This window comes from Micropterus dolomieu, linkage group LG02, assembly GCF_021292245.1.
Source record: "Micropterus dolomieu isolate WLL.071019.BEF.003 ecotype Adirondacks linkage group LG02, ASM2129224v1, whole genome shotgun sequence".
NCBI lineage: Eukaryota > Metazoa > Chordata > Actinopteri > Centrarchiformes > Centrarchidae > Micropterus > Micropterus dolomieu.
The window spans coordinates 8,410,828-8,427,940 of NC_060151.1; the positions used below are offsets into that span (position 1 = coordinate 8,410,828).

The window sequence follows — 17,113 nt, forward strand, 5'->3', positions numbered from 1 at the left end:
AAAACAAAACAAGAGTGCAGTTGACAGTGTCTTTATTTCATTGTTCACACGTCATTCTTGACCTATGGAGGAAAAAACAAGACTGAAATTTTTACCAATACGTTGTAGCCCTATTTGTGTTGAATTTGCATTGTGTGATACTGGCTTTTAGTGAGCCAATTTGTGACGCTCTGTTGAATTTGCAATGCAAATTGAAATATAACGATTTAACTGGGTAATTGGAACCAACTATTCAGCCACAACACATTTAGTGCATTTAAAGAAATCCATCTGCAGCATTTGTGTAGCAAGTATTCTGTAGGATGGGAACCCACAAGTCGTCATATTTGTTAGTCTCCTGATAATTTACTGGACCTCTTCTCAGTTTCTCCCTAATGTTTCCACTGTGTTGAACTTACTGATGCAGCCTAGTGTGCAGTCACCATCTGCAGCTGAGCACACTTCTGTCAAGCACAAAAAGTAGATCTGAGGGGAGAAAAAAAAAAAAAAAAAAAAAACGACAGGAAGTGGTTTTATCACACATTATAGTAACACTTGTGTACATGTGTCCGCAAGTGGTTATTGTGTTTTAGGCAGCCTGAAAATGAAGTAGCCCACCTCAAAGACAAGAATGTGTGTTTACTTTGTGAGGATGTTTGTTAAGAGGGAGGTACCTCTGGGTCCTCCAGGTGAGTGTATCCTCCTTTAGCCATGGAGGAGGGACTTGCTGAGGGTAGAGACAAGAAGCTGGAGATATTGATCCTCCGGACATAGTGGCGGTCAGAGCGTGGGGAAGGAAGCTGATGTGACTCACCCTGGCTGGAGCAGCTGAACACCACACAGTGGTAAAATCTTTTCACAGCGAAACATTTGGATTTACAGCTGCAAGACTGCTTCCAATACACAGTACAATATGAAATTTAAACTTTTACAAATGTTAGTTTGTCCGAAGGTTGGCTTAGAGAAGCCCCACATCTATCAGATCAAGCCATTATCGCACTGATACTGTAAAGTCAGATCCTGGGATTAGGCCCATTATTAGAGAAAAATACAAACTATATTGTTATATGAAGGAGAATAGCTTATAACACACTGACATGTCATGTTGACTCCTGCAGCTGCATGTTAGAATCATAATACAACACACTTCAGGGGTAAAGACGAGCTCCCACCATCAGATAGAAAGTCAGAAGTTTGTTGTAGTACAATAACACACTAATTCAACAATGCAAAGTATTACGTGTTACAGGGCATAAGAAATATTTAACCAGCCAAAGAGATAAATGAATTAGATGTTTTTAAAACCCTTGAGCTTTGCAAATACAAAGCAACATTCAAGGATGAATTACCTTTAAACAGTCAAGAGACAAAATCCTTTGAAAAGATTATAGCAAGTCAATCATCATCATGCTTACTCTGTTTAACACTCACAACCAAAGCTGCCATGACAGGTTCACAACACAATCACATTAACTCTTCATTGTCCTTTATCTCTGTACAACATACCCATCATAAACGAGCATCCAGCTGGTATATGGAGCTCGAGTGTAAGCCAGACAGGAGTGAACCAGCAGCACCAGGCCTGGCTCTGGGGGGTCCAGCAGGCTCACTTCCACATAAACTGGTCTGCCTCTCATGAGGCTGAGAGGCAGATGAGCCTCAGGGTGGAAGCTGGTGAAGGACTCATCTACAAGGGAAAGAATAAGCAGATGGCAACTGTTGCTCAGACAACGTGCAACTGGTGTTCAAAGTCAGCAGGAGGCACGGTGTGCAATTTAAAGAGCGTACAGAGAAGACCGTCACCTGTGGCAATTCTCAGTTGCACAGTGACAATGGCTGGTGTGGACTGAACAGGAAGTGGAGGAGGTTGATCCATCACATGGAGCCTCACTTCACCTGGAGAACCGGGGGAGGAACTATATTCCACCAGCAACCTATTGACCAACACAGGCAGCTGATATACAGAAGATAGTGGGCAATGGAAACAAATGTAACAGTGGATGCAGAGCCAGAGCTCTCCCTTTCACCTCCCAGACGTATCTGAAAGTTTTATTACTTGGGTAGAGGTGACATACTATAATTTGTTTTTCTTCCATTTTGTGTTAGGCTTAATGCCTCCAATTGTAAGAAATGAAGGTAAAACAAGAATGCGTTGTAATCAAGGTCAGAGGATTAACTCCACCTCCTGGCAAAATGCCATTTGAAAGCTTTGTAAATTCTTCTCATAAATGAGCGGACAAAAGGAGCCAAGATTCAGAAATATCCCTTGTGCATTTTACTGATTGCATTAATGTGTGTTTAATACACTAGCAGATAACTGTCTGTAGACAATTTGTAAAGTCCTTGGCCGTGCAATTGGGTGAGAGAAAAAAAGAACAAATTTGATCAGCAGGAATAATTTGCACCATACAGCCAGCTGCAGAAAATAAAAAGATACTCACAAATGATCAATATGGTTAATGAAATTCACACAGCTGAGGGCTAAAGGCTCTAGTATCCAGCAGAAATGGATGTTAAAACAAACTTCAGTGCTACAATGCAGATGTTTGACTTCACGAGAGAGAAAACATGCAGAACATGACTAAAGAATTCGATGGTGGCAAAAGACGGCCTTCTAATACCAAGGTAACCTCTTTTTAAGTGTACTTTAAAAAGTAGTGATATACCTTGTTATGGCAGACAATTGTGTCCTCTTACATTTAATCTTTTGTGCATGTTCTTTTACTACTACTATTATGTTTTATCCTTAACCTTTCCTCTCCTATACTTATGTTAGTCTGTCCACATTTACTAGAGTTTAGGTCAGAGCTGTGAGATTGTTTTGGTGCTTTCCCTCTCTTGTTGTTCCTCTCCTGGAACGTTCATTCAAGGCTGAGAGAGGATCTCTGTCTGCCAAAACAGAGACCTAGACTGTGTAAATGATTATGCATCCCTTTGCTCGGGGCCAGACATTAGGGACCGTCTTAGAAGACAGAACCTCCGGTCCAGCTGATTTGTGTTGTAGTACTTCTGTTTAATTCTCTTTTTTAAAATAAATTCTTTGGTTGAGTTACAACGGTTTGTTGTAACTCAATTATTTGCTCAGCCCCTCACCAGGAATATAATTTCCACGACATACCTGACAGGAGAGTTATCATGCACAGAGCTGTGGCCTTGAAGAGAATGAGAGTTACCATGGACTTCCACCAGATGAACCGCTGTCTGACCAAACACCTAACAAAGATATGTAAGAAAAATGGTTTACATCATTTCACAAAACAATCTGATGCAAGTGAGGTCAGCCAAAGTTTTCATGAAGAGTTACTCCACACACACACACACACTAAAGTTGAACAGTCAAAGCATCAAAGTGATCTGCCTTTTTTTTATTTTTTTTAAAGGGGGCTGCATCACCTGGTTTACATACAAGCAGATGTGTGCCTTACGTGTTTGTTTACTCCACAGCCATCCAGGGGGATAATGTAGATGTCGGGGTCAGAGGTCAGCCTCTGGAGTGTGCAGGACACATTACTGACCTCTGAGAAATGAACAGGGGGGGCCACTGCGGGCTCCACCACAGAGTCAGGCACCGCAAAAATTAAATGCTGTCCCATTGTACAGTCTGTTGGCTCAAACACACACAGAAAACATGAATACTGAAAGTCCAGCAACAATTGTTTTGTCTGCCTGAGTCTTGCCATCGTGGTAAGCCAATTCTGCGAACGTGGGGCAGGTGCGTAAAGTTGTAATGATCTTTTACTACATCTTGCACGGTTCTTACAATGATTACATCTGTCCAGGTCAAATTGATCACTATAAGCAGATTATTACAACTGAATTGTTTTCTTTATTTCTCATGCAGATTCCCATCAAATTAACATTTGAACAACAACATGAATATAAAGTAATGAAAACGGACAGCTTCACTAGTTATCGAATTTGAGAGTTTCAAAATACAGTAGACTATGGCTGTTTAACGCTTTTCAAATTACTGTTCTAATTACTGTAATGTGTGCATCAAATTATTATTAGACTATAGTATAAAGACAGGATTATGCAATTTACAGACAGTAACATCAGTAGTGCAAATGGACTGTACTTGCATTCTGTGTCTTCCCAACACTCAAAGCGCTTTACACAGCATGTCACAGTCACTCATTCACACACACACTCCCCATTCATACACTGATGGCAGAGGCTAAGATGCCAACTGCTCATTAGAAAGTAATCATTCACACACCAATGAGAGCAATTTGGGGGTCAGTATCTTGCTCCCCTTCCACATGCAGACTGGAGGAGCCGGAAATTGAGCCGCTGATCTGATTAGTAGGCGACCCACTATTCCTCCAGAACCACATCTGCCCAAATAGGCTACTAACCTGACAATACATAATCAGCCATAACATTATGACCACCTGCCTAATATTGTGTAGGTCCCCCTTTTGCCGCCAAAACAGCCCTGACCTGTCAAGGCATAGACTCTGCTTGACCTCTGAAGGTGTGCTGTGGTATCTGGCACCAAGATTTTAGCAGCAGATCCTTGAAGTCTTGTAAGTTGCAAGGTGGGGCGTCTATGGCTCAGACTCGTTTGTCCTGCACATCTCACAGAAGCTTGATTGGAACGAGATTTGTCAACACCTTGAACTTATGTTCCTCAAACCTTTCCTGAACATTTTTGGCTTTGTGGCAGGATGCATTATTGTGCTAAAAGAGGCCACTGTCATAAGGAATACTATTTCCATGAAAAACACGGTCTGTAACAATGCTAAGGTAGGTGGTATGTGTCAAAGTAACATCCACATGAAGGCAGGAGACTGCCCAAAGCATCACACTGTCTCCGCCAGCTTGCCTTCTTCCCATAGCGCATCCTGGTGCCATGCGTTTCCCAGATTAGCGTCGCACACGCATCAGGCCAACCACGTGATGTAAAAAAAAAAAAAAAAAAAAAAAAAAAAAAAACCCCAACAACATTCAGACCAGGCTACCTTCTTCCATTGCTCCGTGGTCCGATTCTTTCGGCAGTGGACAGGTGTCAGCATGGGTAGCCTGACTGGTCTGCGGCTAAGCAGCCCCATACATAACAAAGTGCTATATACTGCGTTTTCAGACAGCTTTCTATCTGCCTTTGCTCCCCATGAGTGTCAAGAAGCCTTGCGCCCCCCCCCCATGACCCTGTTCACTGCTTTTCCTTCAACTACTTTTGATGATTGGTACTGATCACTCCAGACCAGGAACACCCCACAGGAGCTGAAGTTTTAGAGACGCTCTGACCAAGTCATTTAGCGATTATACAATTAGGCTCATGTCAAAGTTAATCAAATCTTTATGCTTGTACATTTTAACTTTGACGACAAAATGTTCACTTGCTGCCTAATGTATCCCACCCACTGACATGTGCCATTGGATGTAATTCACTTCTCCTGTCAGCGGTCATAAAGTTACAGCTGATTGGTGTTAACTGTAGCCTATCAACGTCCAACTAGTAGCAGAGTTTGAAAAGTATTAAAAATATTCAAATTTATTTCCATGTTGTCATGTATGAAAAGACCCAAAATGAACACTGTAGGTGGACTACTTGATTACTATAAGAATTATTTAAAAACCGCTGTCCTAGCTGTTGACAAGTGGTTTACACTGCATTTAATTTTATAATTCCATGGCTGAAAGCCCATACATGAGTCATCCAGTTTACTTTGTCAGTTTTCTTTTTCTCAGCCATGTGTTGAAAGATCTGTTTTGGGAGAGACTCACCCTTCACAGGGTATATAAAGCAGCCCAAAGCAACACTGCCAACAAAATCTGACACAGAGCCAAGGCCACATGGTGAGGCAGAGGGAGTGTATGGAGCAGTCTTGAGGTCACCTGAGGGCAGAGAGTAAACAGAGTGGAGATCATACTTGAAGATTATACTTCAGTTGTTCTATTCAGCAGGTACAAGTCCCAACCAATATCTAGTGACTACTGAACTGTCCCTAGCAATTATTTTGATCAAAAAATAAAAAATCCTGTCAGTTATTGTCTTTTCAGTGTATTTGGTACACAAACCGCTTACAGCTCTCTTTTTACAATTCCAATGAGTTTTGAAAGATTATGCCCTCTGCCCTCATGCCTCAGTGGTTTGGTCCACTACCTACCTTTTTCAGACCCTTTGAACTTTCTAAAAGCCACTAGTGTCAGATGAGTGACAGACCATCAGGGGGAAAGTGAGAAATATACAAACGTGTACTATACCCTCTCCTCTTGCACCGCGCAGGCAGGAGTGAGAGTGAGTTCGTATGATCACCGAGATGCTCGGTGTCTCGGAAACTTCACGCTAACACAGGAGAACAAGATGGGGTGGTAGATAAGCAGCCGACTTTGTAGTAACGAAATGTAGAACCAGGTTCTCCGCATTTAAGAGCAGGCTTAAGGCTATCCTCTTTGCTAGAGCTTATAGTTAGGGCTGGCTTGAGTCTTACACCATCCCTTAGTTATGCTGCTATAGGCCTAGACTGCCAGGGGACTTCCCATGATGCACTGAGCTCCTGTCTCCTCTTCCTTCTCTCCCTCTAGATGCAACCTCATTCCATCAATGCATGTTACTAACTTGACTTCTTCCTTTTCCCGTAGCCTTGTGCTTTCTTGTCCCTCTATCGCTTTCTACTGGTTTTTCTGGTTCTGGAGCTATGGAGTCTTAATCTGTGGCTGCGAGTCGCCTGCTGCTACAATTGTTTACTAGTTCTAATTATCATTTCTATAAATATCTGTACCATCCATTTTCAGTTTGTACCACTATTACCTTTACTTCTATGAACACTGTGCTCCCGCCCCCCCCTCTCAACCCCAACCAGTCGAGGCAGATGGCCCTCCACCCCCGCCCCTGGGCTGGAAGATGTAGTGACATGATATATCTGCAGTGTACCTATCAATGTTAAAACCAAACCTACGCCCTTGCATTCAGGTGTCTAGTTACCACCATAACCAGATGCTAGACCTGTCAGGACTGAATAATGTTCTGCCCCCTTGTGGTGATCTGCAGTAAAAGCATAAAGACTAAAAGCTGCTTCTCATAAAACACAATCCATTAGCTCAATGAGACAACTACTTATAGGCAAACCTATAGGCAACTAAAACGTCACCAGGTGTTATAGCTGATGGAATCACGGTCACCAGTTACCTCCAATTTCTTCATTCAGTCTCTCTTCTGCTTCTTCTCCAGCAGGTTGCCCAAAGTAATCATTAGGATGTTGCTTACTAATATAATGGGAATATAGGCTATGAAAGGGACTGTGCAGTGGCTGTGGGATGCTGGGATATCCTGTCTCAGCAGCATGAACCAGCCAATCCATCGTGCTGTAGTCTGAGGGAAGCTGAGATTCTGATTTTGAGGATGCTTTTTCAGAGTTTCCACTGCTTGAAGGATGTAGTTCCTGCTTGTCTACAGACACTATAGGCTGATAGAGGTGGTAATAATAGTAGGGGTTATTGTGATCATCATACACTGATTTTGTGGGTGGAGGAGTGGTTTGATGTTTAAAATATGATGGATGCTGTGGTGGGGAGGAAGCTGCTTGAAGCAGAGGGTCTCTTTCTTCTTTAGATGAAGTTGGAGACACAGGGTCAGTGCCAAGTAAACTCTCAGGTCCATAATACATTTGATAATAGTGGTAATAAGGGTAAGGAGGAAGATTATGGTTGAATGACGGTGTGGGGAAACAGGGTTGTTCTGGGGGAGGAACTGCAACAGCGCCTGGTCCAGGTGGGAGGGGAGGCTGGACTGTGTTTTTTTTGTCATCCAGCTCTGCTTTTACATCATCGTCGTCAGACAAAGGTGGATGTTTGATCCATTCTGGGCTATTTTTTTGGAAGTTTGTTTTATCTGGCTTTGGCTGATGAACGTCTGATGAGTGAGGAAGTGGATGAACAAAGCCCTTGTTGAGAGGAGCCAATCTTTTGGCCTCGCCACTAGAAATGTGTGGAAAGTAATAGAAGTAGTGGTATGGATATGGCTGTGGGGGATAAGGTGTATGAGGTGCAGAGGCTTTGGGAACAAATTCAGGACTTGGAAGGGTGTAAGGATGAGAAGCAGCATCAGGCATGAGTTGAAGGACCTGGTCCGAGTTAACTCTGCTGAGAGCCTCGATGGGGGGGAAGACTGGAAATTCAGGGTTATGAGGATTAGTTAAAGACTGTTCTTTAGGAATCTCATGGCCTGGAACAGGGTCTTGAGGTGGGCCAGGAAGAGGGATTTTAGGGTGATGGTAGTAGTGATAGTATTGATTGAAGACATGGAGAGGTGGCGCTTCAGCTTGAATCGGAAAGCCTGAATCTGAGGAGGGAGAATGTGTGGCACTGCGCTTCTCAGAAAGACCCAATACAGGAGTTTCTTGCGTTCGCTGCAGATCTGGATACAGCAGACCTGAATCCTCTAGAACATCTGTAAATGACAGAGAACTTTGAACACCGAAATGTTTATAAGACTCCCTCACAGGAATCTGATGGGCATAGTAGTCTGGCTGGGAATCAACGGGAGACTGTGGGCCAAATGTGGACTCGGGAGTTGAATATGAGAGAGTAGGGTTAAATGCGTCGTGTCCATCGGTACTAGGATACTTGTGGTGATATGTAGGGTGGGGATAGTTTGGTGGGGCCAGGTAGAAAGGTGGACCAAATGGAAAAGGTTCTGTATGGTCTATAGGCCCTCTTGCTTGACGATGAGGGATTTTGACCAGAGGCTGACGTGTTACTGGGAGTTCTTCAGGTAGAGAGATGGGACAGGCCAGTGACAATGTATTTTCTCCTATTTTAAGAGAAAGTGTGTATTTTCCATCCTGAAAAAAAAAAAAAAAGATCAGAGATGTTTGAGTCTGTAAAGAACACATGAGGTTACATTTAGTACAGGATTGTTGATGTCTGATCTCTGCATGAACTCAGTATTTAGACACACTAAAAACACACATGGAAGGTGCACAGAAGTAAACAGTTCTCATATTTAGCAGTTGAGGTCAGGAAAAGTGTGGGGGTCATTTTATACACTTATCAGTTCTGTAGACTGTTGTTGGGGGGGAACCTCTGTCCACTGAGGCTTGCGTAAAACTGTTTTTTATCTTCTCTCTTGAATGCTATGACTCAGTCCTTTACCCCCAATGAGCTAGTTTAACTTACTTTATGAGTACATGTAGTTACATCTGTAATGTTTGGAGCATTTTCAGGTCCCAATTATATAACTTTAGAGTGCATGTAGTGGTTCAAAAATCAAAACGTCTTGTAAGTTTTATAATTTAAAGAATTCATGTTTACTTTAAATTCACACTGGATTTTGTATTTATTTTACACAAGAATCATGGCACACCAGTTACATGAAGACATTATCCTTCACTGTGATGCAAGTACTGAATGAGTCATTAGTAGGCCTATCACACTTTTCTACTCCCCTACAGATATTAAGACAAATGTGTTAAGACTTTTCTGAAATTCACCTTTACTGTGATGCCACATGTAACAAATGGAGCAGCGATTACGATCTCTGCACCTTGTCTGTCTAAAGTGTAGCCACACCGCTCAGCCAACATCACCAAAGGGGTCCATGTTCCTCTGACTGTAGTGAAAAGGGAAAAAAAACTACCGTCACACAGTATATATTTCTGAAAAAGCCACAGAGAGGTAGATATTCATTAGAGTGAACTGAATGTTAGTTTGTATTTACCATTTACCCTCAGCTCCTCTGTAACAGACAGGCCCTGCACTTTGACAGTCATACCATTCGGGGAGCAGCAGATGGAGGACGGGCCCACGGCCTGTGGCTGGATCTGAGAGGCTGGACAGGACATCTTGACTGGAGTCCCCCTCCACAGCAGAGGCAACACATAGCGGCCCTCCTGAACACACATTTAAGACAGCATTCTTTTATACTTTAACTGCTGTTGGCTAAAACATTTTACCTCCATTAGAGAGGACATTTCTAATTATGAAAAACTTCTCATAAAGCAATAATTAAAAACATGAGTCAACAAGCATGGAAGTCCCTAACCATCTTGTCAAGATAACAAAAGTGTCATTTCATTTAAAATGTACGATTCATCATTACTCCGTTACAAAAAATATTTTGTTTGGTACAAGTTAACAGTCACTCACTGTGAAGACAATGGAAAGGCTTCAGTTGAATTAGAAACAAACCAAAAGAAAGCTAAACAACAAACTAAACTAGCCCATTTAATCAGATTTCTGTGCAGAGGACAGTACTAGCTAGTTCTAATCTGGAGTGATAGAACCAGCCTGTGGATTGGTATCTGATGTTTAAAAAAAAATTATACAGATCCTATACCTCCTGTGTGACGTCGCAGGCGTTATAATGAACCATCAGACTGAGGTCTCTCCATGTGGTCTGAACAGAGTAGCCGCACTGAGGTGGCAGCTGGGACAGGGGCACAGATGACTCATTCACTGAGATCCAAAGAGAGCCATAAGAAAACCTTTACTTCACTCTTAAGAAAAACTGTATTTTAGATATTAACATAAAGGCACATGTTACTGTACTACATAAGGACAGACAACTTCAGAAAATAGTTTAAACTCGAAGGGAAATTGTACACTGGGGCTGAGGACACTAGGTGCAAGTACACTCACCGACTACTTTATTAGGTAATCAGCCAATCACATGGCATCAAGTCAATGTATGTAGACATGTAGACTAGTCAAGATAACTTGCTGAAGTTCAAGCCGAGCATCAGAATGGGGAAGAAAGGGGATTTAAGTGACTTTGAATGTGGCATGGTTGTTGCTGCCAGACGGGCTAGTTTGAGTATTTCTGAAACTGCTGATCTACTGGGATTTTCACGCACAACCATCTCCAGGGTTTACAGAGAATGGTCTGAAAAAGAGAATATATTCAGTGAGTGGCAGTTGTGTGGACAAAAATTGGACAATAGAAGATTGGAAAAACGTTGCCGGTCTGATGAGTCTCGATTTCAGCTGCAAAATTCAGATGGTAGGGACAGAATTTGGCGTATACAACATGAAAGCATGGATCCATCCTGCTTTCAGGAGGACACACCTAATACCAATTAAGCATTGTTGTAACGCGACAGCCTGCCTGAGTATTGTTGCTGACCATGTCCATCTCACAGTGTACCCATCTTCTGATGGCTACTTTCAGCAGGACAATGCACCATGTCTTAAAGCTCAAATCATCTCAAACTGGTTTCTTGAACATGACAATGAGTTCACTGCACTCCAATGGCCTCCACAGTCACCAGATCTCAATCCAGAAGAGCCTGACCTTTAGGATGTGGTGGAACAGGAGATTTGCATCATGGATGTGCAGCTGACAAATCTGTAGCAACTGCATGATGCCATCATGTCAATATGAACCAATGTCTCTGAACACCTTGTTGAAGGTATACCATGAAGAACAAAGGCAGTTCTAGTGTACCTAATAAAGTGGACGGTGAGTGTATACTGTGTAGTATACAGTATCTCCACATTTAAATTCAAGCCATGTATAACAATGTCACTATCTCAAACATAAAGCTGGAGTATTTGTAAATGGTGAAGCTGTAGCCTCACCCCGGTCCAGCAGCAGTTGTACAGCTCGTCTCCTGACAGTGAGAGTCATGGCATCATCTCCACACTCCACCACAGGCTGCAGCCTCTGCCAGCTCCGCTCTGAGGCGCTGACCCGCTGACCTCTGATCCTCTCCTGGCCTCCCTTAGACTGGACTGGTAAACAAAAACAAATCACATCAGATAGACACTAAACCTAAGCAGTTTTGTGCAGAAGTCACTGATTATTTCTATATATCTATAAAAATATCCCCCTCAGTCTCATCATTTGAATTCTGTAAAGATTTTCCTTAAAATAAAAATCAGCTACACAAAACACCCTTATAGGCCAACTATGGTATAAAAATATTACTTAAGCAAAAGTACGTAATGGGTTAGATTGATGTAAACTGTGCGTGCTGCTTTGTTCATGTTTCTACTCTGTATGTTTCAGCTAGTAACTTATACTTTAACAATATTATTCTATATACAAACACCTTTCAGTTATTGTTTACATTTGTACTCCAATTATGAGCTTTTGAGTTTCATGTTGCATATGTTTTAATAGTTTTTAAAGTACTTGAACTACATGAAGTACACGAAGTAGTAATTCAGTACAATGTCTTTTATCTCATGTTTGTTGCATGCTCTCATAATGTATGATTTCATTTTAAATTACTTTAGGTCGACTGTAACAACTGCAGAAGAAAAATAAATTTTTGGCCAACTCTGGTGCATTTACATTAATGTTTTAATAACGTGCACCCTCCCTGCTAAATTAAAAGTGCTCCTTATAGATCATATCTGATTATTATTAGGTGTGCATGGACATAAAAGCAGAAAGAGGTTAAGTAGAGTACCTCAAGTACAGTAGTAATACTTGAGTAAATGTATTTAGTTACATTCCAGCACTGACCAGAACTTATGCCTGTTGGAGTCAAAGAAAAATAATCAGCAGATGTATTTGCACAAGAAGCCACAAAAACGTACACTGATAAACAGCTAGGCTACAGACTTAAGGAGAAGCAGTGGGAAGAAGGGGACATGGAGATAAAGTCAGAAGTAGCTACAGGAAGGAGTAGACAATATTATCCAGGTTAAGATTTGGTCATCCAGGACTAAACAGCACATTCCTTAAAATAGGAAAACACAAAGCCTATATGACCTTTAGCATACAGGAAGAAACTTTAGAAGATGTAATGATTCAGATATGAAGCTGAGAGCAGAGACCTGATGCAGAGCCTCATATAGATCAACTTAAACATTGATTTTTAATTTATTATCAGTGTAAAGGGCTTAAATTTAGAGTCCCGAGCCACACTCCAATATGAGTTAATAGAGAAAAAGCACTGCACCATTTCAAAAAACCGAAGAGGAGGGATTTTACCTGACTCAGCAGAGTATGACTGGTAGCCCACGTCAGGAATACGAATTTCAAGTTTACCAATAATGTAAAACTCGCCGTGGATGACAGGTTTCATTTCCCCCTTGCTACAGTCTTTATTTGGAGGGTCCATCCACTTCCCCTCGGTTTGCTTCCGTTTCTTACGGTTTTGGTCAGACGCCATTGTGGGTTTGAGTGTCTGTTCGGCCCCGCCACCAGGGGTTTTACTCTGTGTCCCGTCCCTGTTTTCCGCGAAGTCGCGAAGGTATGGGAGACTTCTGGACTCTTCTCCCTGCCTTGAGTCGAGGTGTAGCCACTGCCCGCCCTGTCGGTTAGAGGGCTGAGTTGAGAGGCCCCTCGTCGTTAAAACGCTGCTCCTGTCATTGTGAATATAAACATCAGGCTCACACCAACCCACTGAAAGCAAAGTGATTGCTGTGATGGGGTAAATGAGGAGGACGCCGACGCGGTATCCCTTTTGTTTGAAATGCATTGCAAATTAGAGTTTCTCTGTGCGCACCAAAACACTGGGGCAGAGGGAACGGCAGCAGTATTTTTGTAGACTTCCTGCCAACACACCTGCTCACTAATTGGCCTTAATTAGCCAGGTGGCACGTGATCAGTAGTTAACGTTATTACAGATGTTCCCCATGTGTTTCACATGTATTATTTCTATGTTCAATGTTTAAAATGATCAGTGACTACTACTACATTTACTCAAGTGCTGCAGTCAAGTATGATTTTAAGGTATAAGCTTTACTGGAGCATTTACATTTTCTGCTACTGTATGCTTCTACTCCTATTCAGCTTTTTACTCCACTAACAGATATTGCATTAATTGTCAGCAGATCCACCAAAGAGACATTTCCCCTCTAAACCTTTCAGAGGGATTCATTTAAATAACTCATAACAATAATAGCGCATTGTTTCACAAAAAGCTACAAACCAGAGAGAAGTAAAACAAAAATACTGTCCATTAATCATCTCAATTAATATTGTCTCCTTTTGGAAGGGCCCAACCATAGACTGTATATAAAGAGGGCCCAACTAGCTCCACTTCTCCAGCTGTAACATGTTATCATGCTTTGATACAGTGTTAACAATCTAATAATGTCATATATATTAAACTATTAGTCACAAGGACCATGTTTTTGCATAATGAGTACTTTTACTTTTGATACTTTAACTTGCTGATCATACCCCTATACTTTTACTTAAGTATGATTAAAATCGCTACAGAGACTCATTTACAACTTCGGCACACTCTATTCTGTCCACTAGAGGGCAGCACTACCTTGCACTAAGTCACCAAATGTATAGCATTATTTTTATAAAGACTGATAAATTCATGTAGACTTATCTATCTATCTATCTATCTATCTATCTATCTATCTATCTATCTATCTATCTATCTATCTATCTATCTGTCAAAGCATCATTTCAAAGTATAATTTCTCAGTGTTGTAAGAACAGAAATTGATTGTTAAAACACACAAACTCACACACATTAAATATGTATCTTTGAATTACCATGTTTTCCATCTGTGTAATACTATTAGCCATGAATAGGTCACTTATTCAATAGAAAAGAAGACATTAAGACGTGAAGTTACAGAAAGAAAGGCTCTGCCCTTCTGACAGATCTCATGTCCTCCTGACATTCAGTGATATTTAACCTTTGCCCTCTTTTAAATAATCTCCTCACTTGATTGATATACATAAATCATCCAGTAAGTCACGTTGGAAGATTAATTTACCACCTAACTCCTGTGTGTCATTTACATTAATTTGCATTCCATTGTTTAGTTTGTTATACTTCACTGAAATGAAATCTCCATCTATTTATTAAAAAAGACTGGTTTAGTTATATTGTCTGTGAACTACTGTACTTAACCAAACAGCCAAGAAACAAGATCATCAGTTTGCTGCCAACTCCACTATCTGACAATAAGACTCAGTCATCACATTGTGGTTGTAATTTTATCAACTGAGGCAATTTTCTCACAGTGCTTCGCTCATAAGGGCTGTCTTTCCATCTCTAACTAACAAAACGCTAGGTTAGAAGAATGTCGCGAGGAATTAGATGAACCACATAGACGCACAGTTGGAATCAAACCAGCCCCACAGTTTGAATGCTTTGAACAACTACACTTCATGAAGAGGCTCTGAAGATGTGTGTAAGTGTGTATGTTGTAGGGTGGCGGTGGTGGGGGTGGGGTGATCAGTTGATGATGGGCGCGGTAGTGGGATGACTCATATTTGGAGTTGCCTAGCTACAGCCAGGAGTTGTTTTCTTTAGAGACAGAGTGAGAGTACAGTGTGCATGTCTGGATTTCATTGAGGGAGCAAGGCATTGTGGGGGTGACATGAACGCAGGGGTGGCACTGAGCAGGAAACAGGAGGAGCACAAATTACGCGGGGAGAAACTGGAGTTAAATGTATTCATGTCAGCGAGGGAGGGGGGAAGAAAAGAGAGTGAGGCCTACTAAAAGAGCGCTCAGGGTGAGGAAGTGAATCAAGAATGAAAACCCCTGGCCAGTAACCATGGAAACAGGTTGGCTCAACTAAATATGAGGACTTCTTTTTTTGTTGAATGTAAACGGTGGCTAGGGCACCAAAACTGACACACACAATACTCCCCCCACTGGAAGCTGTACTGCAGCCTTCACAAAGTACAGTGGCTCACATCTACTGTACAACATCCACCATGTCTGGTTCATAATTAACCTCTGAAGCTGCTCCCATCTCATTTTCATTCAAACCACAGGCAGGCAGCCAACAGGGCACATGCAAGTACTTAGAGAGAAATTCTCTTAGCTACATGTTTAGCATATTCTTTGATGTCTTAATTAGATTTTAATTGCCCTTTCACTCAAAGTTTAGTTTCAATATTTTACTCTCAGGACAAACAGAAATGTAGCGTTTTCTGCAGCAATTCAAACACCTTTTTCTACATTTGCCCAAATGTATAGATTATGTAAAAACAAATCTTTGTAAGGAGGTGTATAAAGAACAGGATATAGTCTTAATAATAGACTATATAATAATATTAATAATTATAATAATACACTTGATTTGTATAACACCTTTCATACGCAGCTCAAAGTGCTTTACATCAAATTTTATATGTCAAAAAAAATTAATAAGTGGCAAATAAAACTAAATAATAAAACAGGGTAGGCCTGCACGCTATGATGAAAAATCTGCAATGTTCCATTACATTGTTCAATATTGTGATAACGATATGACTTGTGATTAATAAACAAATATTGAAGTGTGAGTATTAGCTGCCTGGTTATTTTTAAATTCACTCCAGGATTAGAATAAAGTTTTTTAAATATAACTAATTGTTGTTTCTAGAGCAGCAACAGTAATGTTAACAGCAGCAAAGTCACCTTATAAACTCAAGAGAAAGAGCAGGCAGAGGCTGCAGCGTGATAATAAACACTACAGTCTTTAGCCTCGGGACCAATTTAATACCACATTTCGGTGCCCATCCATAAATTATATTAGTTTTCTTCTTCATCCCATTATTTTTTTGAGATGTGTTTATCGCAAACGTTCATATCACAATTTATCTGTCGGCACTGGGGTAGAATAAAATTTGAAATGAGATGAAATTAAATAAAAAATAAACTTGCAATAAGATTAAATAAGAGCAAGCACCAACATTTAGGTTCAACAATTTAAACTGTAGGGATTCTCAGGGGCTAACGATGTATGTTGTGTGTCATCCATGTACAGTGGGTACGGAAAGTATTCAGACCCCTTTAAATTTTTCACTCTTTGTTTCATTGCAGCCATTTTCCAAAAATCAAAAAAGTTCATTTTATTTCTCAGTAATGTACACTCAGCACCCCATCTTGACAGAAAAAAACAGAAATGTAGAAATTTTTGCAAATTTATTAAAAAAGAAAAACTGAAATATCACATGGTCCTAAGTATTCAGACCTTTTGCCGTGACACTCATATTTAACTCAGGTGCTGTCTATTTCTTCTGATCATCCTTGAGATGGTTCTACACCTTCATTTGAGTCCAGCTGTGTTTGATTATACTGATTGGACTTGATTAGGAAAGCCACACACCTGTCTATATAAGACCTTACAGCTCACAGTGCATGTCAGAGCAAATGAGAATCATGAGGTCAAAGGAACTGCCTGAAGAGCTCAGAGACAGAATTGTGACAAGGCACAGATCTGGCCAAGGTTACAAAAAAATTTCTGCTGCACTTAAGGTTCCTAAGAGCACAG

The 17,113-nt window shown here is 41.0% G+C and overlaps 1 protein-coding gene across 4 annotated transcripts; it reads right to left on the reverse strand.

Moving 5' to 3' along the window:
* Nucleotides 1–15: 15 nt before the first annotated feature.
* On the reverse strand, nucleotides 16–13,394 carry LOC123985216. Of its 4 annotated transcripts, none has more exons than XM_046072669.1 (14): nucleotides 12,866–13,394; nucleotides 11,503–11,655; nucleotides 10,262–10,380; nucleotides 9,644–9,815; nucleotides 9,417–9,535; nucleotides 7,115–8,768; nucleotides 5,710–5,820; nucleotides 3,405–3,580; nucleotides 3,098–3,192; nucleotides 1,783–1,913; nucleotides 1,486–1,666; nucleotides 654–807; nucleotides 399–465; nucleotides 16–62 (listed from the first exon to the last, which is right to left on the reverse strand). In XM_046072669.1, exons 1-14 carry the CDS (start codon nucleotides 13,353–13,355, stop codon nucleotides 52–54), a joined length of 3,633 nt encoding a protein of 1,210 aa, XP_045928625.1. In that variant the 5' UTR covers nucleotides 13,356–13,394; the 3' UTR covers nucleotides 16–51. The 4 variants fall into 4 exon arrangements, with proteins under 4 accessions (XP_045928625.1, XP_045928633.1, XP_045928618.1 ...); XM_046072677.1 differs by having other exon boundaries at nucleotides 399–443; nucleotides 654–831; XM_046072662.1 differs by having other exon boundaries at nucleotides 654–831.
* Between the last annotated feature and the right edge of the window lie 3,719 nt (nucleotides 13,395–17,113).